Raw genomic sequence first — 23,186 nt, forward strand, 5'->3', positions numbered from 1 at the left:
TGAAATTATATTTACATACAATATACATTAAGTAAGTAAAAATCACAAGTTACCACAAAATAATGAATTCAACAATTTTATTTTTAGGTCAGGCCTAAAAAAATAATAAAACATCTCATAAAAAACAACAACATTGACCTCAGCAGGTCTGCATAAAGTGGCAATATGGAACAATGTAGTTTGAGAAATCTGTCGTTCCATACTTCATTTGAACATCAAATGGTTTGAAGTAACACAGCTGATTTATATCCAACACCTTTACAACTCTGTCTGGATGCAGTCTGACCTTAAAGGCATGGTAATGGTCATCAAAACACATGGTTTCCATCAGTTTTCCACAGAGCAATACACTGTCATCTTTCACAGCAATAGTCTTGATCTTACAAAACACAGGCATCTCAAATGCTACCTCAGTACAGATAATCAAGTCACAGCGGTACTCTGTACCATGATGTTTTATCCACTTGGCAGAAAAAACACTGGTTACATCTCCAAATATGGAAGCAATCTCTGGACCTTCTTTGAGCTCAACAAGTGCCACCATCTTTCCTGGACCTAAGGTTAATCTTTCCTTGGTAAAGGACTCCTGATACATTGCCATACAACTTTGGTGCTTTTTGGCTAATGTCTTTGTAATGTTTTTAAAGCTTTTTAATTGTCTCTTAAAGAAGTTATGTTTAGCTTCATAACGCATGCACCACATGTGCAGAATTGGGCCGATGTTCCTTATATTACGAGGGTAATGTATCATGAAGTGATGCTTTGGCAATAGGTTGATTGTAGGAAATAACTGCTTGAAGAGCCGATGATGATCAGTGATTAAATGTTTGAGATAAATGGTCATGCCATCTGACAGGACTGGTGAAAATACAATGTTAACAATCTGTAGAAGCAAAAGCAGAAGATGCCAGTACTTATCATCTGTCTGTATTAAATCACCAAATAGCAGAGGCATATTGCGCAACAAGCACCAAGACTGTGTGGCATTCAACCCCAAATCATTACTTCCATCCAACAACTTGACTCTTGGAGGACGGTTTCGCTGCTGATTGTAACCATAGTCAAAAGCATGTATTCTGCCAGCCAGTTGTTCAGCATTTAGAAGTTTCTCCTGAAGAATGTACCGGAGAACAAGTTTCACCTCAAACTGAGCAACCCCCTCTAAAATATCATGCATGATATCTACAGAGAAGTTGGTGGCTGTGTTGAAATACTGAAGTGAATTCAACAGACAACTGCGTTTCACACCATATATATGAGGTAGCGTAGGATCTGTCTGTATAGTTTGACAGTGTTGTGCGTGCATCTCAACAGTTCTTAGTACAACATCCGGATCATCTTCACAGAATACAGTCTGAAAACGAGCTTTCTCAAGGAGACAGAAACGACAGCAATACCGAGCCCCAAATGACTCCACAAACCCAAACAGACCATGCAAGCCAAGGTTATCCCCGGTGACCTGAACTATGGTACCACGAATCACGTGTCTAAACATGGGAATTTTAAGTCCCTCTGTCTCCAGTACTTTCAGATCATTGACAAGTGGCTCAAGTATCAAATTAAAATCATAACGCTTAATGTCCTGTGCATGGAAAAGAGCACACAAATGAATATTAATCAAAGAGGAATTATAGATTGGGGGAAAATTTCTTAATGTAAAATATATAGCACCTAATTTATGTATACCCTTTTTAGAGCCCAATGGATTTGCAGTTTCAAAGTCATCATAAAAAAGCTGAATTTGTAAGGAATCTTTTTCTACAGAAAACAGGGGACTTTCTTTAAAATAGGTGGCATCTCTCAAGTCTGCATACACACCTTCCTTGGTCATGTGCCTGGGCTTTAACATGTCTGCAAGTTCTGGGTTTTGAAAAATGCTCTTCAGTGTTTCCAAAATGGGAATATATGCAAACTTATCAGTTACAATGACCTGGTCATATGTCCCAGTAGTTTTGTTTCTTCTGCTGTCAAATCTTGTGCCAAGCACCTTTTCAATGGGTTCAACTTTTCCCCATTTCTCTGTGAAGTGTTTGTTTCTTTTAGCCTCTGAATTTAAGGGTGTGAATGGGTTTTCCAACTTTTGGAATGACTGTTCTATGCTGTTCTTATTTTCTGTGTCCTGTGGAGATAAGCACTGTAGAGCTGCATCTTTAGCCTGACTATGAATCTTGGAAACCACTTCTTCCATGGTTGAGACAAAACTATTTACAGTAGACTGACTTAATCCAGCAGCCTTGAGTTGTGCGACAGCAGTGGCACACATATCTAGAGTGCTCCTATTGGAGTTTCTGACCAGTTCACATGTGGCCGTCACATCGACATCAGATGTTGTGGCGGTCTCATCTACATTAGCTATCACCGCCTCTCCTACACTGTTTACATTAACATCAGTGTCAACCTCTTGGTCAATATACTCAGTGTGTTTGGTGTTTAAATGTTTCCTAAAACCAGAAAACGTACCAAACATATAGCCACATCCAGTCTGAACACATTTAAGGCGAAGATTTTTTCCTGGCAAGTAACCGTGAACTAATCGCAAATGCCTAACAAGCATATTTGAACAACTTAACTCCTTCTGACAATCAAAACACTTCATGGTGGAGGAGAAACCTCATGCACTAATGAAGCAACCTCGCCCTAACTTCAGCAACATGAGGACTCTCCTTGACAATCCCAACATCAATACTGTACACAGTGGTCTGGAGGAACGTGTACATGTTGCGAAGCATGGTGTTGTATGCTGTGCCAAACACATAATGTGCCTTAAAGAGTTCATCAAAAGCACCAAGAGAAGAGATTGACTTGCAAGGTATGGCCTTCTTCTCGAGAACGATGTAGAACTGGTGGATCGCATTCTTCTTCACTCCAACAGCCAGGAGATAGGGTTGAATGCTGGTAGTGATGGCATCAAGATACCCTTGGATGCTTGTTCCAGTCTGAGAAGACAAACACACATGGAGAAACGATTAGAATTACATGGTTGTAATATTATAATCATGAATTCGTACATACATTAGGAGAAAATACCAACCTTCTTGAAGACCACAGGATGCTTCTCTGCTTGGGACGCTGACACCTTCCCTGGTCTCTTCCGACCCTGAGCAGAGGGTGGAATCAGGTGCAACAGCAGTAAAACCGATGAGAGGTCACTGTCCCAACCTGTAACGATACAAGTTGGATTTAAGACACTTGAATTATGTGGACCATAACCAAAATTCAGTCCATCTGCAATGTCAGCAGTATTTTTACAAAATAAGAGAAAAGACAGCAGTTCATCACAAGAAGCTCTGCCACTCAAAATATGAATATACAGTACCAGTAAAAAGCTTGGATGCACTCATTCAAGTGAATGGGAAGATAACTTTTGACTGGTTGATAATACAAAATGTCCTCGTACATTTTCCACAGAAGTCCATGAGTGAAAAACAACAAGAATGGTATGCTCAAAAGCAGCTTACCAACGTCAGCATCCACTTCAGTGTCATCCTCAGGAGGATCAGCTGCCAGCAGGAGCTCTTCAAGCTCACTGGTGGATGGAAGCTGTCTGCATTGTTGGATGATCTTTTTCTTGTATGTGGTCGGCCACCTTTCCAGAAGCTTGCCTGATACACCCTCTCCAAACATCAGAACGAAATCCTGTTCAACCTGGAGAGGGGGGATTGGGGGACAATTTCAGGATTTCACAGCCAACCAAAGTTAGTGGGTGCTAGTTGAGGTACAATACATCTACCATCTAGATTATTCAAGTGTCACAAAATGGTCAAAATAATGGCAGATAATTACCAAGCCCTTGACGTCTTGGAAACGTGGAAAGTCAGATAGTATGCTGCTTGACTGCTGGGGGTCGAGGACCTTCTTGCGCCTATAGTCAAATGTCAGTTTCATCTTGTTCTTCACTGTGTCCTCATCAGCTGAATGTTTCATTAGTGAGATCGCTTCCTTGCACTCCTCTTCGCTCAGGGCAGTCTCTGGAACAACATGGGAATCTCGTCTGGCAGTTGGTCCTCCTCCATGAGATGGTCCTCCACAGGATTCTACAGAATATGGGAAAATATCTCAACACACTCTACCAAGGCCTGATTGATGGAGTTCTGCAGGTACAGGTTTATACAGTAATCAATAATGTCGCTTGTTTTGTTAATCAACTCGTTGTACTCAAGATATGAATTGTCACATTGAAATTGATGAGCAGACTTTCAGCTTGTCATTGTTAGGCTGTACAGTGCTCAAAAAGTAATGAGCCAAAATGTACAAAAATTGTGTCACTAATATCATGTCTGGAGCTGACTAATTTAAAGGACAAGTTAGAGATTTAGCACTTTGAGGTCTGTTAGGTTATTTACCATCATATACAATGGTCCATATGAACATTTTGATGAACGGTGCACTCTTGTATATATTGCGAATTACTCATGGCTCCGCTATTTACACAATTGCTCCTTCAAACAGCATAAACTCACAGTGGTCAGGAAACTCAGGTGGTCAGAAAACTCACAGTGGTCACTGGCACTGATGTTCTGACAAAATAATTGCTGCAAAGTATGCTTCCTATCAGATTTTATGTAGCCTATAATTTAGCATGGAACTATTTTCAGTCACAGTGCAGCCATACACTTCCGCTGGAAATAGTTCCATGATACATAAACCTGATAGGCAGCATACTTTGCAGCAATGTTTTTGTCAGAACATCAGCGGACACCAGTGACCACTGAGTTTCCAGACTTTTAAAACGAGAGTTTATGGTGTTTCTTTTAAGGATTCTCTACATGCCAATCCAGATCCCATTGTGTAAATTAGCTGGGCCATGAGAAATTCGCAATATATAAGAATGCACGGTTGGTCAAAATCTTCATATGGACCATTGTATATAATAGTAAATAACCTTCTAACAGGCCTTAAAGTGCTAAATCCCGAACTTGTCTTTTAAGAAAACTGATTGTTTATTTATTGGCTGGAGAAACATGTGCAAAAAATAAAAGGCAATAACTGATCTTGTGACTGTTTTGTTTCATACATTTTCCCGGTATTATTAGTGTTACCTCCAAATGATGATCGTCTGTCTTTAGCAGCGCTTCTCTGAATAGTTTTAATCCTCCAGGCCAAGTACCCACTGCCACTCTCGCCATCATAATAATGCTCCTTGGAGGGTGAAAGGATAACAAAAACAGACACTTCACATTTAAAAGTGAAAAACAGCATGCTCTAGTAGGATTCAAAATGTATCAACATTGCCCCAACCATTACTGTGTGCAACTCACATAGCCATTCTTAGAGTGTGGGTCACTGAGGTAGGGGAATAAGGTCACGATTCCTCTGGCATACTTTTCTTTCAGCTGTCTGGGTGGTGAAGTACTGGAAGATTAAAGAAGAATGGATTTCTCAGTCATATTCCCTGGATTTCATTTAGATTTCAAATTCATCTGAAAGCTAGATTGAGAACAAACTAAAAACAAGGAGCTAATTACCCATTCTTCTCTGTCAAGTCAGCTGCCAATATGTTCACCATTTTCCTTCTGTTGTCATCCTGCAAGGACTTGGTTCGATGGTATTCATTTATTATGCGTTCTCCACCAGGTTTCTTGGAAAGAATGGATTCCACCAACTTGAAGCACAATGCAAAACAATTCAGTGTTAGGAATATACTGTATAGACTGCAATTCAAAGTTAAGGTAAAGGATAAGTATCCTTAATATCAGTTTTAACCCTATCTGAGGTCTGTCTAGCATGCTTCTGACTCGTGGAGATGATAATTTGAGAGATCCATCCAGTCTCAAGTGAGCTACGATATTCTTACAGGCGCGCGACCAGTACAATGGAAAAGATGGGGGCATAACATTGACCTTGTAAAAATATGATAAACATGCATTTCTGAGTTGTGAATCACAGGGTGTAATCTTACCGGTCTCAGAATGCTCTCCTGTGAAATGTAGGCCAGCGTTTCCGCTGGTAAGGTTTTGCCGTGGCGTTGCGATAGATAGATAGCTCGGAGAGTGCAGACCTCTGCTCGTGATGCATGACCTTACTTCCTGTTTACGCGTTGACCTTGAGTGTTAAATTGCCATGTTAAATTGTGCCCATTGGCCCTCTTTCAAAATAGGCTACTGCTTCCTATACGGTTTGTACCTATACCTGTATCTTCACCTTATTGGTCATTTTATTAAGAGACATATTGCATGTGTGTCAACTCTTACTTGCTTAGCTTCTGTATCCAGCCTCTGGCGTTTTCTGGAAGGGCTCTCTGAAATGATGACAGTATCCTGTGAGCCCGACGAATCGAGGGATGATGGTTGGGACCGCTCAGATGAGGCTAGCGTGGAGACAGACTCTAACCATGAATGAAAAGGCAGGATAAATAAAAAAAGATTATACACAGTTCCCTCATAAACATGTCCCTTATCTAATCGAATGTAAGCTTCACATGACAAATAACTTATTCATTAAATCCATTAAATATAGATTACAAATGTAATCAAACCTGTGTCATATTTGATGGTTAGCACCCCAGTGGATGCATCTCTTGCTATATCCTCAAAAACATCGTCATCCAACTCGGTCCCTGAACTGTCAACAACTTTCACACCTTCTGTTACAGCTGGGACACCAAACTTTGCAAATGCTAGAAACAGGCACAAAAGCTTTTGTAAACAGAAATGTCATTGGATATCTAATGATTTCTAAATCTACTACTCACTAAATATTCACTTAATCTTGAATAATTGCTGTCTGCAATACAATAGATGAAGCCACAGCTCCGCCCAGTGGATAACCTGAGTCTCACATTGAGGACTTGATTTGTCACATTTCCCAAGTATCCCAATTTCTTACCTGCACTCAGAAACTCCGTCAGATTTGGTTCTGTAATCCGAACAAACTTTTGGACATCTCCCAGTTTTACTTTTAACAGCATGCTTGCAGCAGGCCTGCAAGAGAGTTACCGACGCAAAAAAGATTGGGCAACTTGAACACAGGAATGCAAACAGACAAAAAAAAAGCGAGAGCGACCCCAGGGCTTTTCCTTGCATTTTCTAATGCACTCACTCTCATAACACACCGTTTCATAGTACAGATTACTTACATCATTCTCTAAGTCAGGGTATTTCCCCATTAACATTAGCTAGCAAGACACCTTCCAAGCTAAGCTAAGCTATAACACTCACCAAACCAAGGATTCAGAACTGAGATTCTGCAATTTGTGAGTATCCAAAAACAGACATAAACGTTAGTCAACTCCGTGATTCTATAGATTTTTTTTCTTCTGTTGAATAGAGAAATTTACCTCAGTCCCTCGACGTGAAATGGCGCCCACGTGCAGTCTTGGCCGTCACTGAAATCTGTGGACGTTACAAAGAATACAATGCAATCACCCGCCACATTTCAACTCGGTCATGTTAGCCGTTTGAATTACGGTATTTTAAGATACAAAACCAGCTGGAGTATGGTGAACAATATTAAAGCTATTCTAAAAGGCTACTTCTGTTCAAATGTCAAATAACTGTTAATTGATTTCATACTGTAGGACAAATTTACCTCAGAACATGGCGTGCAAACGTTCGCCACTAAGCTAGCTAGCTAGGTAACGTAGCACTAACGTTAGTTTAGCCAACTCCCCAAAAATGGTCTTTGCCATTTCACTGGAACCTATGGAGCTAGCTACAAACAATACAATTCACAATCACCCCTCCACATTGTATTAACAACGTTAACATTACCTCTTGCAAGTTGCTGGAAGCCTATAGCTACCGAATTAATTAACTGTAGTCTAGGTTAGCTAGCACTAGCTAATGTTGCTTGCACATAGACTGCACGCATGAACTCGGTCACGTTAACGTTAGCCCTTTGAAATGTGGTATGTTAAGATACATAATCAGCTGGAGTATACGCGGTGAAGTTTGAAAGAGAAGGAGATGGGCGGAGCTTTCCAGAGTAGTTCTTACACCAGCCAATTAACTACGAAATATTTCACCAACACTGTGGGCATTTTACACAAACTGTTGTTGTAATAACTCTGAAAGAGTCAATGTACTTTGACACTGCATATTTTACACTGGGAAATTTACAGTGTACAGTGGCACAGTCTGTAGGGCAGTTGACTCTCAAACTCATGTAGGCTGTGCGTTCCCCAGTGAGGCTGGAGGTTCTATTCCTGACCATGAATGAAGTGAAAAATACATGTAATGTCTGAATAAATATCACTCACAAACACAATTTTAAACTTAATAAATAATTAAACTTTAAACTGACCCAATTATACATTCTGATATTCAAGTGCCTCGGTCAAGGGTACAACAGTGCCCTCCTTGAGAATCAAATCTAGAGTTGTCCAAAGCTAATTTTATTTACCAATAAAAGTACCACAGGGGCGGAGCGAAGGGCGGGATTGGCGGGGCGATCTGCTTTGGCCTGCTTTGAACTATGATTGGTCCATCACGTTCAGTTGCCTGACTGTATGCAAGCTTGAATATAATAAAGTGGTATGCAAAAAGTAAAGTTGCAGCAGAGATGAGGTAGAGGGATACCAGTGTAAACCAGTCATAAGTAACATTTGGTCTCATGCGCTGGTCAGCTTGCTGACTTCCCTCTCCTGGAGCATACATTGTTAGCCCCCACCGTTGGCACACATGCCTGTGGGGGAGAGCTAGAGAAGGATTCTTAGAGGCGCCTTCTTGGGCCCTGGAGGCCCCCCTTTTCTCACATTCCTACAGGATTTCGCTCGGGTTTCTCTTCAGCACGAATTAACCTGTTGCCTACCACTGGCTTCCTAGTGGTAGACAAGGGGTTTTCGGCTGTTCTCGAGAGGCTTCTCAGAGCTTGTGTCCCTTCTCTCTCTCCTTTTTTCCTCCCTTTCTTGGCTCCTTCGCCCCTCTCTTTTTTCCACCTGGTTTTTCCTCCTAACCTGACGGGCTGCGAGTTCCGTTCCCAGTACGTGGCTTGACCGCGGCTGGTGCGGGCTCGCAGTTCACGGACCACCCCCGGAACAGCTGTACCTGGAGCGAGGAGAGAGTACCAGTGGCTTGACCGCGGCCCTCTCTGACCTCCAGGTACCCCAGGGCCTGTTGGGAGGAACCAACCAGGTGGCTGGAGAGAAGGAGCGAGGGAGCTGATCCAGGAACTGCGGAGGGAGCTGCCGTTGCCAGAGCCTGCCACCAGAGGGAGCCGGACCCGGAGGAGCCTCGAGGATCCAGAGAGCCAGCCAGGAAGCCCGGGACTCCACCATCCTTTCCTGGACTGAGGCGGCGACGAGGATCCTCGAGAGCCAGCCAGCGGAGGCAGAGACTCGCCTGGAGGCCACCCTGCCAGAAGACTCCCGCCATCCGGAGGACGAGCTCCACTGCTGCAGAACGCTTTTCTGCCGGAAGCCAGAGGCGAGTACAAGAGCTGCCCGGAGAGAACGCCCGGAAGGGCTGCTCTCCGGGCCTGTACCAGCCTTGCTGGGCCTTCGCCGGTTGCTCTCTCTGCCTCTGGTTTTTCAGGCCCTGCAGCAGATCCAGCGGAACCCCTCCGGAGGACGAGGCGTGCGGAGCAGGCAGAAAGGGGGATCCGTGGACCTCCCCCCAGAAGACGGCGGCGCCCTTTGGATCCGGACCTGTTTTGCTGCGTACCGGACCAACGCTTGGCGCCCCCCCACCGGAAGGGAGGTTCACTAGCGGCAGGGGAGCTGAACCATCGGCCCCCCTTGCATGTTCGGTCCCCCTGGGACAGGCCATCAACCTCAGGCGTTTCTTGTTTCTCTGCCCACAGCTGGACTCCGGCCCCCAGCAGGAATGGCGACGGCGGCTCAGCCAGGTGTGCGGCGCCACAATGCCGTCCGGCTAACCCTCCTGAACAGCGGAGAGGGGGGCAGCAGCGACAGGGTAGGCCCCCTGGTGGAGCAAGGGGCGAATGGCGCAGCTGTGGAGGGCGCCACCGAGCCAGCGTCCACTAGGGGGGGAACCAATGCTGCTGCCCCAACAGCCAACAGCCAGAGGAGAGTGACAGGTATGACCCGCCTGGAGTTTAGCCGGGCAGTGCTTCAGCGAGCCATGGGCTTCGTGCCAGGCGACCTGAACTGCCTGGTGAAGGTTCCAGGTAACGCTGATATTTTTGAAATTAGCTTTAAAAACGCCAATGTCCTGGAGAGGTTCTGGAACCTCTATAGAGAGGGGAAGGACAGGTCTCCCCTCAACAACTTTCAAGTTGAGCCCCTGTCCGACACGGAAAGCAAAGTGGTCACTGTACAGTTTTTTAATGAAACTGTACAGGACCACGATGTGAGTACGTGGTTGGGCAGGTACGGCCTAGTAAAATCTGAAGCCAGGAGGGTCCTGGATGAGGATGGAGTCTGGACCGGGGCCAGGAAATGGCTGGTCCAGCTCAAGCCTGACCCCTCTGCAGTGGGGGGGGTATGTCACATCCCCAGTACCATCACGCTGGGGAGACACCGGGGCGTGGTGTTTTATTACGGCATGCCCAAGCTGTGCAGGAACTGCGGCGAGTTAGGTCACTTGGCCGCAGCCTGCACAGTGGTCAAGTGCAAGTCGTGTGGCGGCGAGCACGAGACCAGGGCGTGCCGTGATCCGAGGCCCTGTAATCTTTGCGGGGTGAGGGGGCATCTCTTCCGTGATTGCCCCCTCTCGTACGCGAACAGGGCCCGGAGCACCGCGCCCCCACCACCGTCAATGACTGCCCCCCCTCCCCCACCCCACCCTACCCCCACACCACGCATTAGAGCACTCACTCCCCCTTTGCCCCAGCCTGACAGCCTAACCCCCACAACACAAACACTACCAATCCTTCCCTGCAGCACAACACCGGCAACCCCCACCTCAACAGCACCCCCTGTTACCCAACCCTCTGTCATCACAGTAAAAGAGGAGCCTGACTCTGACACCCCCATTGTGGTGGAGGGGTCAGACTCCTCATCTGCAGAATCGGACACAAATTCCATCACTCCGTGGCAAAAACCTAAACGAAAGGGGAAAAGAATTCGATCACCCACAACAGCTAAACCGCAAAATACACCCAGCCAGCCTCCAAACCCAGCAATAACACGCCAACCGATCAACGCCAAAAGACAAACAGTACAATCAAACAAAAAACCGGTACACAGTCCCAAATCTTTCGCCAGGCCTAATACCCTTCCCAAACCTCCCACCCATCCACCAAAATCAGTACATCACAAGGAAAACTTACAGAACATTGGCACACTTCACCCCCATTCCATCAGGGACCAGCCAGCCCCCGGTCCGGACTCTCAAAGGGAGGCGACAACATCCCCCTCCTCCCAGGCCCTCCTAGGCCCGGGGGGGAGGCCTGGGGCAAAAACAACCACTCCCACCTCTCCAGGACGGAACCTCCCAGGCAGTCAGGAGGGGAGACCCATGGGAGAACATGGTCAGGGGGTGAGTAGGCGCCACAATAACCCGGATACAATTTTCAACACAATAAATCAAATTTGTCAGAATATGGCTAACAGCCATACTGGATCACCAGACACCCAAAAACAATAAAATATCATGGCATACAACTTTACACTTACCACACTTAACACCCGCAGTATCAGACACCCCGATAAACGCACCACCGTTTTCTCCATTCTGTCACAGATCCCCTCAGACGTCGTCCTGCTCCAGGAATGTGGGATTCCGTTTCGGGAGTGGGATGGCGTTCTGGGGGAGGAATGGAGAATGGGAGACTCTCTCTGGTCTGGCTCAAACATCGCCAGAGCTGATGGGGTCGGCACGTTGATGAAAAATCCCTATGCAAAAATAACAGCACACAGCATTGTGGAGAGTGGGCGAATCCTCGTCACCGATCTCGAGGTCGGGGGTTCCCCACTCAGGGTCATCAACGTGTACGGTCCCACCAGCGTGGCCGAGAGAGTCTCCCTATTCACTAAACTACCACCACTGTTACACTGCACGATGCCCGTCGTCGTAGGGGGAGACTTCAACTGTGTTTTAAGAGATGAGGACCGCAGCAAACCAAGGCCGGATCGCTCCGGCACCCTGCTGCGGTCCCTCATCGAGGATTTCTCCCTCTGCGACGCCGGGGGCGCCTCTCCTCCCCAACACACTTTTGTGAACTCCTCTGGCTCCTCCTCATCCAGAATTGACATGTTTCTGCTCTCCCCAGGCCTGAGGGTGCACAGCTATTCCACCAAGGCGGTGCACTTCTCGGACCACCACATGGTAACCGTGTCCCTGGTCTGGGAGAAATCTATAACCGTGGGTAAGGGGCTCTGGCGGATGAATATCAGCCATCTCCAAGACCCCCAGGTGCGTCTCTCCTTCTCGAGAAGATACCTGGAGTGGGTGAGTCTGAAACATCTCTTTGACTCCCCGGTGGAGTGGTGGGAGATGGTGAAGGAGCGAGTGCGGGGCTACTTCCGGGCAGTCGGGCGGAGGAAGGCGAAGGAAGGGAGGGCAGTTTTTGAACGCCACAATGCTGCCCTCCAAAGACTAAGCCTCCTCCAGTCCCGAGGCCTGGATGTTGGCAGCGAAATCGCACAAGCTCGGCAGAGCCTCACCACCCTCTACCGGGAAGAGCGGAAGAAACAGACCTTCCGCTCCAAACTCCAGGGCCTCCAGGAGGATGAGAAGTGCACGCGGTTCTTCTTCCGCAGGGCACGAACCAAGACGAATAACATCTTGTCTCTCTATAACAGCAGAGGTGTGGTGGTGTCTGAAGAGGCGGAGGTCCGGGAGGTGGCCAGGGAGTTCTACGAGGGCCTTTACAGTGAGAGGCCCTCAGACGGGGCTCTCATGGACACCTTCCTGGGCTGCCTGGACAGACGCCTGGGAGATGAGCAGATGGAGGCGGAGTTGAGCACTGAGGAGCTCACCAGGGCCGTGCACTCCCTGAATACACACAAAGCTCCGGGCCCTGACGGAATCCCAGCTGAGTTTTACCAGGCTCACTGGGATCTCCTGAAGGGGGACGTGGCGGAAGTGTTCAGGGCTGCGTACAGGGAGGGGCGGTTAGGCGCCTCACTGAGACAGAGCTCAGTAGCTCTTGTCCCAAAGAAGGGGGACCTGAAGGACCTCCGCAACTGGCGGCCGATCAACCTCCTCTCAGTCGATTACAAGATCATGGCGAAGGCGCTGATGGGGAGGTTCCAAGGCCTGATAACATCGGTGATCGGACCGGACCAGACCTGCAGTGTGCAGGGGAGGTCCATAAATGACAACCTGCTCCTCGCGAGGGATCTAATCATCCACTCCGGGGAGCGGAGGTCCCCCTTGTGCCTTCTCAGTCTCGATCAAGAGAAGGCATTTGACCGGGTGAGTCATGTGTGCTTGGAGAGAGTGCTAGAGAAAATGAACATTCCTGGCCCCCTCCTGCGCTGGACAAAAATCTGTCTGACAGACATAACGGGCAGAGTGGTTGTCAATCGACAGCCCTCTGCCCCGTTTGATGTCAGGTCTGGCGTCAGGCAGGGGTGCCCTCTAGCATCTCTCCTGTACGTCATCTACCTGGAACCGTTCCTCCAGGCCATTAGGGCCAATCCAGGGGTGGTGGGCTATCCACTCCCTGGAGCGGGGGGGGAACGGCTAAAGGTGATGGCGTACATGGACGACATTGCCATCGTCGCCACAGACAGTCGTTCTATCGCTTGTGCCACCAAGGTGTTGGACGACTTCTGTGTGGCCACTGGCGCCCTGGTCAACAGGGACAAGAGTGAACTGTTTCTGTCTCCACATTGGAGTGAGGAGCTGACCGTTTCCTTCCCTGTGCGTAGGAATACCATCAAGCTCCTGGGGGTGACCTTCCAGGCTGACGGAGGAGGGAGAACCAGCTGGGAGGGAGCCCTCCGCCACGTCCAAAATAAAATCAGGAGCTGGAGTGCACGGCCCTTGACCATGGCGGGTAAGATCCTTGTCCTGAAGGCAATTGTCCTACCCATTCTGCTCTATGTGGGGAGGGTGTTTCCCCCAGACAAAGCCACCGGGAAGCTAATCACCCGGATGGCTTTCCGCTTTGTCTGGGGGAGCACCATGGAAAAACTTAAACGCGTCACCCTCCTCAAAGAGGAGCGGAATGGGGGGCGGGGGGTCCCAGACATTGTCAACATCATTATGGTGCAGGGTCTGGCCACCCTTGTCCAGAATGCAGGGAAGGTGGGTAAGGCCTCTGGTACCTTTGCCAGGTACTATGCCACCCCCTTCCTCAGAGCAATGGGCTTGGGTGTGCTGGACCTCACCATACCTTATAGCTGGGACCCCCCCTATGTCTATCGAGCCCTGAAGGACTTTGCCTACAGGACGGGTCTGCCCAGGGCTGGCCTAACCTCGTGGAGCTATAAAATGATTATGGCTCATTTAAGATCTGGAGAAATTGTAACGCTCCCGAGGGGGGGGCCAGACCTGGACCCGCAAGTCATCTGGGCAAATGTAACACACAAATGTCTTACAAACAAACAAAAAGACATTGCCTGGATGACAGCCCATAGGTGTCTCCCCACTAGAACATTTATGTATCGCCGGCACTTAGCCCTGACCGAGCGCTGTCCCCACGGATGCACTGACTCAGAACACGTCCATCACCTGTTCTGGGAGTGCTCCGTGGCCAGGCGGGTCTGGGGCCTTGTTTGTTCCTCTGTCTCCCTAAGCAGGTTCCTGCCAAGATCCTCCCTGATGGCTGAGGGCGTCCTCTACGGTCCGCCGGGGGGATGCAAGTCCACCGTGCTCCAGCGTCAGTGGAGGATCATCAACACCGTGAAGCAGGTCCTGTGGGAGACGAGGAACATCAAGGTCTACCAGAAAACATGTGTAGACCTGGTCACTCTCCGGAGGAGGATTCAAAACCTCCTCCAGGACGGCATTGTGGTGGACATGCACACTAATAAGAATCTGGCGAGAGAGAAGTGGGGGGTGGACCATTGGAAAGAATTCATCATCTAGTCCACCCCCCCCCCCCCCCCAAGGGACACAGAAGCCTCTCGAGCGAAATGGACTTTCTTTTTTTCCTTATTGCTTTGTCTTTTAATTCACTTTTGTTTTCTTTGAATTACATAGTGATTTTTTTGGATATTCTGTGTTTTTGTGAACTTTTTTTGAATCACTTTTTTGAAAATTTGTTATTCATTTATTCTGATGTCTCTGTTCCTTATGGTTTAAGTGTGTGTTTAAAAAAAATTTTGTTTGTGTTATTGAGTGTGTTTTAAAAAAGGAAAAATCTAAAATTGTTAAAGAAATTTAAAAAAACCAATAAAACTACCTACAGGATTTGAGTACAGGAGTACTGGATATGGTATAAAGATGTTTCATGATAATCCCAGGTCAGAATATAGTGATGTTTGGTGTTATTCTGATTGGTTCAGTGCGACTGGTGTAATGGTCTAGTTTTTGTAACAGTCTACCTTTGATATCACAACCATTCAGGAAAACTGGGCAAAAGCTGTCTCTGTAGAAGCCATGTGTTTTAGCCCCCTGCCGGGTGGGCCTGGCTGTAAATTATAGATGGGTGACTCACTTTTTAGAACTAAGGCCTGGATTTAAGGAGATAAGGAGATAAGGAGAAGAAACCAAACAGTCTGGGATGTCTCCTTTCCTTTCATTCACCCAAATCAGGTTTATCCCAAAGGTATATTACCATGAGAGGCACAAAGACATATTTACAGCATAATGCAGTTATCATGAAAACTCCCAACTACAGCATTCATAGATATGATGGGGTGGCCTGTAGCATAGTGGTTAAGGTCAGGAAGGGCTGCCATGTGTGAGGGGTCTGAGAGCTGGGGTTTCAATGTTGTTTAGACTACCTGTTGGGGAGTTAAGATGTATGAGTGGTCCAAGGCCAGTTGGGTCATGGGAAAAGAATCCTCCCGAACATTGGTGACCTCCCTGTGACCCCATACCTGGTCACTTCCAAGGGGGAAGACTCCGGACAATGCCACAGTGCCCTCATTTGGGCACTGCTGTCATTACACCGGTGACTGCTCTCTTAGATTAAATATTCAAAACTGCTATTAAGATAGTAAATAGACCCGGTAACACCTTGAAAACATTGCCCATGTGATCCTTGTATTATTGCATTAAGTCTTATGTAATGGTAACAGGAATTGCATGTAAAATGGATAATCAGGAGGGAAGTTTCACAATAACTGCAACATAATAAAACATAAGGGTAATCTGTTTGGTATGGATGTGATCTGATAAAATCAAGGAATCGGATGAGATACATTTCATACCAAATGGAATTTAATAAACTATAGTTTCAGTATCCCAAGGGAAAACCTACACGTCCTCTCCTGGTAATCATCTCATTTTCCCTACTCAACAACCCCCAACGGTAGGGGTCTAAATTCCAGATTTGACCACCCCTCCGGGTTGATTTATGGCACTGCCGCCTGGTTCCAAACGTATGACTTGGCATAAAAGCAAGGGAGACAGACCAATCTGGGAAGATCGTATTCGACTTCCCACACAACATGTCTTGGGTATGTATGTATGTATGTATGTATGTATGTGTAGCAGTGGAAGATCGTATTCGACTTCCCACACAGCATATTGTACATGTATGTAAGTATCAGGAAGATCGTATTCGACTTTCCATACGGCATATTCTATACTCTGTGTTTGTGTGTAGTCCAAGCAGGCTAGGTATGATTATTTACTCTATCTCTATTCTTAATTTGTATATTTTATACTTGATTGTGATATTCTAAAGCTAATAACCTACCTGTCTGCGAATAAACTATTTTGCTTGTAACTTGCGTGATCTCCATGACTCTAATTCATCTTGTACCTTTTCAGCCTAAATTACAACTGAAATACTCAGGGGGAAATGGTGGCCAAAAGACCGACCGATCGGCGGGGCGGTACACCTGTGATAGTTCTAAGTTGTGAGGCCAGCAATTTCTGTCCCTTAAAGGGTCGGGCGACGCAAGGCTCTTGTAATCTGGTGCGAAGGGAACCCATGGGCGTTACGTTAGCGCCGGTTCCTACCAAATTAGCTCTAAGGAGCCCAGACAATGCTACGCCGACCTGGGCTCGCAAATATCATGGCAGGTTTGCATGTATTGTGTTGATTGGACCCTCAGCCTCTGAGTTCTCCACCGAACTGAGATTTCAGCAGTAATGCTAATCCCGGGAGCATATATTGAGTAATTGTGGCGCAGGTACAAGTCGAATGTAATCACTCCCGAGGTCCGCGTAAGTTGCAAACCCAAATTTCTAAATTATATTTTAAATGGAGTCAGATAAACAAGTAAAACTATAGTAACCACTAAGCGTACAATACGACCCCGTTTGTGAACGGAGAATATTAAGAATTGTACTGATCCGTTTCTGGCCAGCTATAAGCGGGATATGGGGCAGGTCAATCCATATCCGACCCATGGCAACGGACCCAGTATATTCTTAAATATAATTGTGCTCTGTTCTTGTACGGAGGATAATAATTAACCCAACTAATGTTCTCCCAGTAACGCCAGAAGGACAATCACGCAAAACCCCCTTCGGCCCCCGCTAAATTCCGTCATTGGGTTAGCTGTGGGGTTTTACACCAGGAACACCCAGGGGACAGGCACAGCTGGTCTTGGGCTGGAGCTCCGGGTCAGGAAGGGGTGCGCAGGAAAAGTTGGGCTAGAGCTCCGGGCAGGTGCCCAGAGCGGGGAGAAGAGGAAAATAACATTGTTAGAGGGGTTCAGTTGGTAATTGGGCAATCACAGCAGGAGAGAGAGAGGTGCCTGTGTGCAATAAGGAGAACCCTGGCAGGATAAGGCTATGACAGCATAGCTAAGGGAAACAGAGGCAGTGGCCAACACAGCCATGAGGGCAGTTTTTTGTTCTTTTACTGGCATGTGCAATTGGCGATGTGTGCACTGCATTGATTCTCAATTTCACCATATAAGGACTGCCGCCACAACCAAACACTCATTTTCAAAACTGAAAACTTATCAAGTAATGTCTAAAGAGCAGCATGGAACAAGAGAGACTAAGTGGGGCTAAGTGTTCAGCAGTTTGAGATACTCAAACAGCCCTGTCTGGCACCAACAATCATTCCATGGTCAAAGTCACTTAGATCCATGTGATAGGGCGGCATGTAGCGTCGTGGTTAAGGTAGATGACTGGGACACGCAAGGTCGGTGGTTTGATCCCCGCTGTAGCCACAATAAGATCCAGACAGCCGTTGAGCCCTTGAGCAAGGCCCTTAACCTTGCATTGCTCTAGGGAAGGACTGTCTCCTGCTTCGTCGAATAAACTGTATGTCTTTCTGGATAAGAGCTTCTACCAAATGCCATTAATGTAATGTAACGTAATGTAATGTGATTTAATGATTCCTTATCTATACCCTCTTATTTCTGGTCAGGGTCGCAGGGGTGTTGGAGCTTATCCCAGCTTGCATTGGGTGCACAATTCTAACAAATATACAATATTACCCGTTTATTTTGCCCAAAATTAAACAATTTATTTTTCTTTAATAGTGTACACAACAAGCAAATATATACAAAAAAAAGGAAAGAAAAAGACGAACGAGGAAAGATAAACAATTATTAACATTTCTAGTGAAATAATTCCTGTTCACCGGCTCTTGGAGATTGTAAAAGTTGCGATAGAGATGCATTCCATTATTATTATAGACCTGCCTGTCATTTTTAAGGGGCAAAAAGTTTTTAACACTAGAGTTCAGCTGTTGTATATTCCCAGTGCAGTCACGAGGATCACTAACCCGACCGTAGGTGAAAGTCTTCCACTTCCTGGAAATTTAAACACACAAAATACCCTACTTCTGCTCAGCATTTACGCATAATGTCAACAGATGAACAGATGAATGTGTGCTTTTACAAGTACAGTTACATTACAACTGTATTACAATACTGTATAGCATTCAACAGTGTCTTCACTGGCCCCTAAAAGCATACACCTATATAACACACGCACATGTAACAATACACAAATCAATTGGACAATATAAAATTGGTGCTTACACTCTGACACTAATTATTATAACTTAGAAAAAGAATTGATGTGGTGTAATAAATTGCCATTAAGCATGCATCTAAGCAGAAACACACACGTGCATTAATACAGAAGATGAGAAGAGGGGGAAAAAACAGGCACTTACGGTTACTGATGAACATCGTCTGTGGTTTACCTTGAAAGCAAAAGAATAGTAATACTAACAACTTTTAAATAAAGTTGAGAGTAGAGTTGGTCGATTGGGTCATTCTTCATGCTTACGACAAGATAAAGCAATACCATGTCTGAAATCCCACACATATGAGAGGTTCCTCACCTTTTACCATGGAGACATCCTTTCCCTTGACCTCGGGAGGGGGATGTACAACACAGATCAAATTTTTGTCATCCGCCACAGAAGCTTTTATCACGGATACAGAGAGATCCGAACTGGGGTCAAAGCGTCCCACAGAGCTCCCCACAGGGCTGTCATTATGCATGTGTCCCTCATGCTTCGAAGCACCGTCGAAGCATGACAGCGTATGCAGAATACGGTCATCCCGGCTAAATGTTTCATTCACTTCTGTCACCGGCTCTTTATGCTCTGAACAAGGAAGCATGGATATTTTAGCCCAAACAAAGACATTTTGCTCGCAGTTCACACAAATAATGAAAATGTCATGTACATAAGGAACAGGAATCACATCCCCAAAATTCCAACACCACTATGAATTTTACCACATATTCAGTGTAAATCTTACCTTCGACTTTCAGGCAGGCAGTTGAACTTATAGCTTCATCGGAAAATGAATAAAAAGTACACTTGTAGCAAGCTTTGTGGTCTCTCCGCATTCCTTTGATGAGGAGTGAGCTCTTATGCAACCCATGCTCCAGAAATTGCACATTATCTTGGAAAGGCTTCGAGATTTTCGCACCGAAACGGCTGAAACTTGCCACGTTTTCAGTCGAGTTCAATGTTATTTTCTCCCATGTGACTTCAATGATTTGTTCATGATGTGTCAATTTGCAAGAAAGGGCTGCATCATGCATTGCTGTGACAATCGCCATTGTCAATACAGATTCAGATGCTGTCGAAAAAAGGAAAATAAATTATTTTGCATGACGTATACCAATATTTACTGTGATTTTTTTTGTCACAAAACTTTTAGTATCGGAGAGAAATAATCTGGACTAAATTTGATCCACAGAACCCACAATCTTTCAATGCTGCATGCCATACTACCATCCATCCATTATCTTCCATCCATCCATTATCTTAACCTGCTTATCCCGAACAGGGTCGCAGGGGGGCTGGAGCCCATCCCAGCATACATTGGGAAAAAGGCAGGAATACACCCTGGACAAGTCGCCAGTCCAACTTAGACTCTCCAATCAGCCTAACCTGCATGTCTTTGGACTGTGGGAGGAAACCGGAGTACCCAGAGGAAACCCATGCAGACACGGGGAGAACATGCAAACTCCACAAAGAGAGGCCCCGGCCGACGGGGATTCAAACCCAGGACCTCCTTGCTGTGAGGCGGCAGTGCTACCCACTGCACCATCCGTGCTGCCTGCCATACTACCAACAGCCAATATTCTCTGCCAGGCAATTTTTGCCCCATGACACCATAGATGTAACAATTTTGTAGAGACCTTCAGAATTGAATAAAACGGTGACCAAGACCAAGATTTACAGAGCCCCCAAAGGGTCACAGTGAGAATTATTTTTTTGTATTCTCTCACAATATGTTTTGTAATCTCAATACTTTTCTTCTTCCATTCCTTCTGAGCCATATGTCTATTTCTACTCAGCTGCTCCCAGCGCAATGCCCCAGTATGGATCAGCTCATTGAATTTTACTTTGAACTGGGCATTAAGTATGCTGATATAGTACTACTGCTCAATAGGAATGGCTATGTAATTAGTGAAAGTAAACTTAAACAAATTCTTAAATCAAGAGGTTGATTATGAAAGAGCTGGATACCAGAGGGGTTTCACTGAGGAAAAGCTGAATTACTTCTCAAAAGGGACCAAATTTAATCTGGCATATTAACTCTTTCGAAAAATTCAAGCCTTTCGGCATTTGTGTTAATGGCTTTTCCAGAAAAATCATCTGGCTTAATGCCTATACTACCAACAGTGATCCCAAGGTAATCGGAGGGTATTATGTTGAAGCAGTTGAGCGCCTTAAAGGATGTCCGCAAGTTGTGAGAGGCGACCTTGGCACAGAGAATGGACATGTGGGGGAATTTCAGCATCTTCTTTGGTCCAACCACATTCAAAGAATTGACAGTTATTTGGAGGAGGCGAGCACAGCCAACCAAAGAATAGAATCCTGGTGGGGATGTCTACGAAAGCAGTGTAGGGAGTTCTGGATAGCCCTATTGACAGACCTCAAAGATAACGGTATATTTGATGGAGGATTTTTGGACAAAAGCCTTTTGCAGTTTTGCTGTATGGGGCTAATCCAGGTGAGATGATGTGATAGCCTGTCATGTCCTTTTTAGCGACTGTATGTGTAAGACATTGTTATTTACAAACATTATACCCCTTATCTAAAAAATGATATTGAGAAAATGTTGTTTTTCCGTTTAAACTATTCTTTAACTCATTACCACTCAATGACCACAAAAGCTGGCTCAACATGCAATTTAAATGTAGGTTTTTATAAATGGATTGGTTATACATTAATTGCCGTGGTGGAGTATTCAGTATTCAGATTATTACCTGTTAGAAAGACGTAGGCTATTTAAAGTACATAAAATAATGCTCATTATAGCATAGAGAATGACTACTTTCAGAATGATACAGCCTATCTATAGCCTAGGCTGCTATATTACTGGATTATTATTGATGCTTAAACTTGTAAAAATAATTTTAAAATTGACAGAGGTGGAGGTTAACCTACTGTTGGGAAGTTTATTCTGTAACACTGCATTATATTTTATAAGACGATCATGGTTTTATATGTAAAACCTTTGTCAGTGTAGTGGAGTAAAAAGTACAATATTCCACTGTGAATGTAGTGTGAAGTAGCGTAAGTACACCGTGGAAAATAGAAACACTTGAGTACAATTACAATGAAATACCTGTTGTAGTTCATTAACAAATTCTAAAAAATGTTAAATTACTTTTTTGAGGCACAATTTTCTAACTGAAAGAAGGTGTTGTAATTCATAATGGAAAAATCATTATGTATGTTTTACTATTCTTGGATGACTTGGATGAGACAGCACAGGTGTGGTCTGTACACATGATCAGGCCATCAAAAACATCAATATGCCAAGTGGCAAGCCCAGCGGTATGTATGCACTGCCAGAGCTCTACGGAACCAGTGACTACCTTTGACCTGCCGATGATGGAGATCTGCAAATGTGCAGAGCTGCATCCACCTTTCGCCAAAGTGTTCCATGCGACCAAGACGTGTATAACATATGCAACATCATCATGGCTGGTTATTCCAAGAGACCCATATGAGGCAATAGACATACATTTGAGAGATGTTATCCTTGCTTCTCATTGATCGGCTTGCTTTTCACAATAAAAGCTACAACCTATCAGCAGATGACAGAACATACTACAACATAGACCTGAACATACTCTACTCCAGGGACATCATACTTACTTCATGCACTTGCAATTTTATGTTTTGCAGATGTCCATGCAGTTCTCAGTTTTATGATTTAGGTAAATAGATATGACTATGGTATACTGAACATAGGATAGGATACTAGAGTCTTGTGAATTGTTATCAATGTAATTGTAACTGCTAGTAAATAACGAGAAGAGATTAATGCTGGGAATGCAAAATATTGCGAGGCAACGCAAAAATTAAAAAAAACATTTACATCGTGATCCTTTGGGGGCTCATGAAATCGTGTTCCAATACAAAAAGACAACATGGTATCTTAACGGGTCAGATTTGACCTTAACACAATAGAAGGGTTAAGAGATGATATTGTCCACAGTAAGCACACATTCAAGACAGTAAGGTGATTGGTTCCAGAGAAATATATTTAATTTAGATGTTTAACGTTTAAATATCAGAGACGATCAAGATAATGCTAAACATTTTTAAAGAAGCAGCGATATCCTTCATTAGGAAATTCCATATTTGCACGATTTCCCTGCAGAAGTGAAACATACTCTTAGAAGGTCGGAAACTCACCAAAAGCAGCAATTCCAACGATAAAAATAAAGAGTTTGCTTATGAAAGGAAATATTGGTCGCATTTTCAAAACTGGCGCGACGTGTTGGTTTTTGCTACGTGCTATATGGATGTAAAATATGATTGGTCCCATCACT

General features: G+C 45.3%; 1 protein-coding gene across 10 annotated transcripts; it reads right to left on the minus strand.

The window, feature by feature from the left end:
- Positions 1 to 63: 63 nt before the first annotated feature.
- On the minus strand, positions 64 to 23,186 carry LOC133124964 (uncharacterized). 10 transcript variants are annotated; one of them, XM_061236580.1, is made up of 18 exons: positions 23,050 to 23,186; positions 19,643 to 19,969; positions 19,219 to 19,485; positions 19,048 to 19,077; positions 17,391 to 18,679; positions 8,341 to 8,442; positions 7,277 to 7,331; positions 6,826 to 6,920; positions 6,476 to 6,616; positions 6,192 to 6,325; positions 5,900 to 6,042; positions 5,466 to 5,602; positions 5,259 to 5,352; positions 5,040 to 5,139; positions 3,784 to 4,034; positions 3,459 to 3,645; positions 3,032 to 3,159; positions 64 to 2,936 (listed from the first exon to the last, which is right to left on the minus strand). In XM_061236580.1, exons 12-18 carry the CDS (start codon positions 5,504 to 5,506, stop codon positions 2,619 to 2,621), a joined length of 1,119 nt encoding a protein of 372 aa, XP_061092564.1. In that variant the 5' UTR covers positions 5,507 to 5,602; positions 5,900 to 6,042; positions 6,192 to 6,325; positions 6,476 to 6,616; positions 6,826 to 6,920; positions 7,277 to 7,331; positions 8,341 to 8,442; positions 17,391 to 18,679; positions 19,048 to 19,077; positions 19,219 to 19,485; positions 19,643 to 19,969; positions 23,050 to 23,186; the 3' UTR covers positions 64 to 2,618. The 10 variants fall into 10 exon arrangements, with proteins under 10 accessions (XP_061092564.1, XP_061092566.1, XP_061092567.1 ...); XM_061236582.1 differs by having other exon boundaries at positions 17,391 to 19,077; XM_061236583.1 differs by having other exon boundaries at positions 19,048 to 19,485.

The sequence above is a fragment of the Conger conger genome, chromosome 3, assembly GCF_963514075.1.
Source record: "Conger conger chromosome 3, fConCon1.1, whole genome shotgun sequence".
Classification (NCBI taxonomy): domain Eukaryota; kingdom Metazoa; phylum Chordata; class Actinopteri; order Anguilliformes; family Congridae; genus Conger; species Conger conger.

Excerpts from the sequence above, each read along its gene's own strand:
- LOC133124964 (XM_061236584.1), bottom strand. The coding sequence starts at position 5,506 with ATGGTGAACATATTGGCAGCTGACTTGACAGAGAAGAATGG. Across the intron at positions 5,140-5,258 it reads CACACTCTAAGAATGGCTAT|GAGCATTATTATGATGGCGA; the intron begins GTGAGTTGCACA and ends TCACCCTCCAAG. Across the intron at positions 4,035-5,039 it reads CAGACGATCATCATTTGGAG|AATCCTGTGGAGGACCATCT; the intron begins GTAACACTAATA and ends CATATTCTGTAG.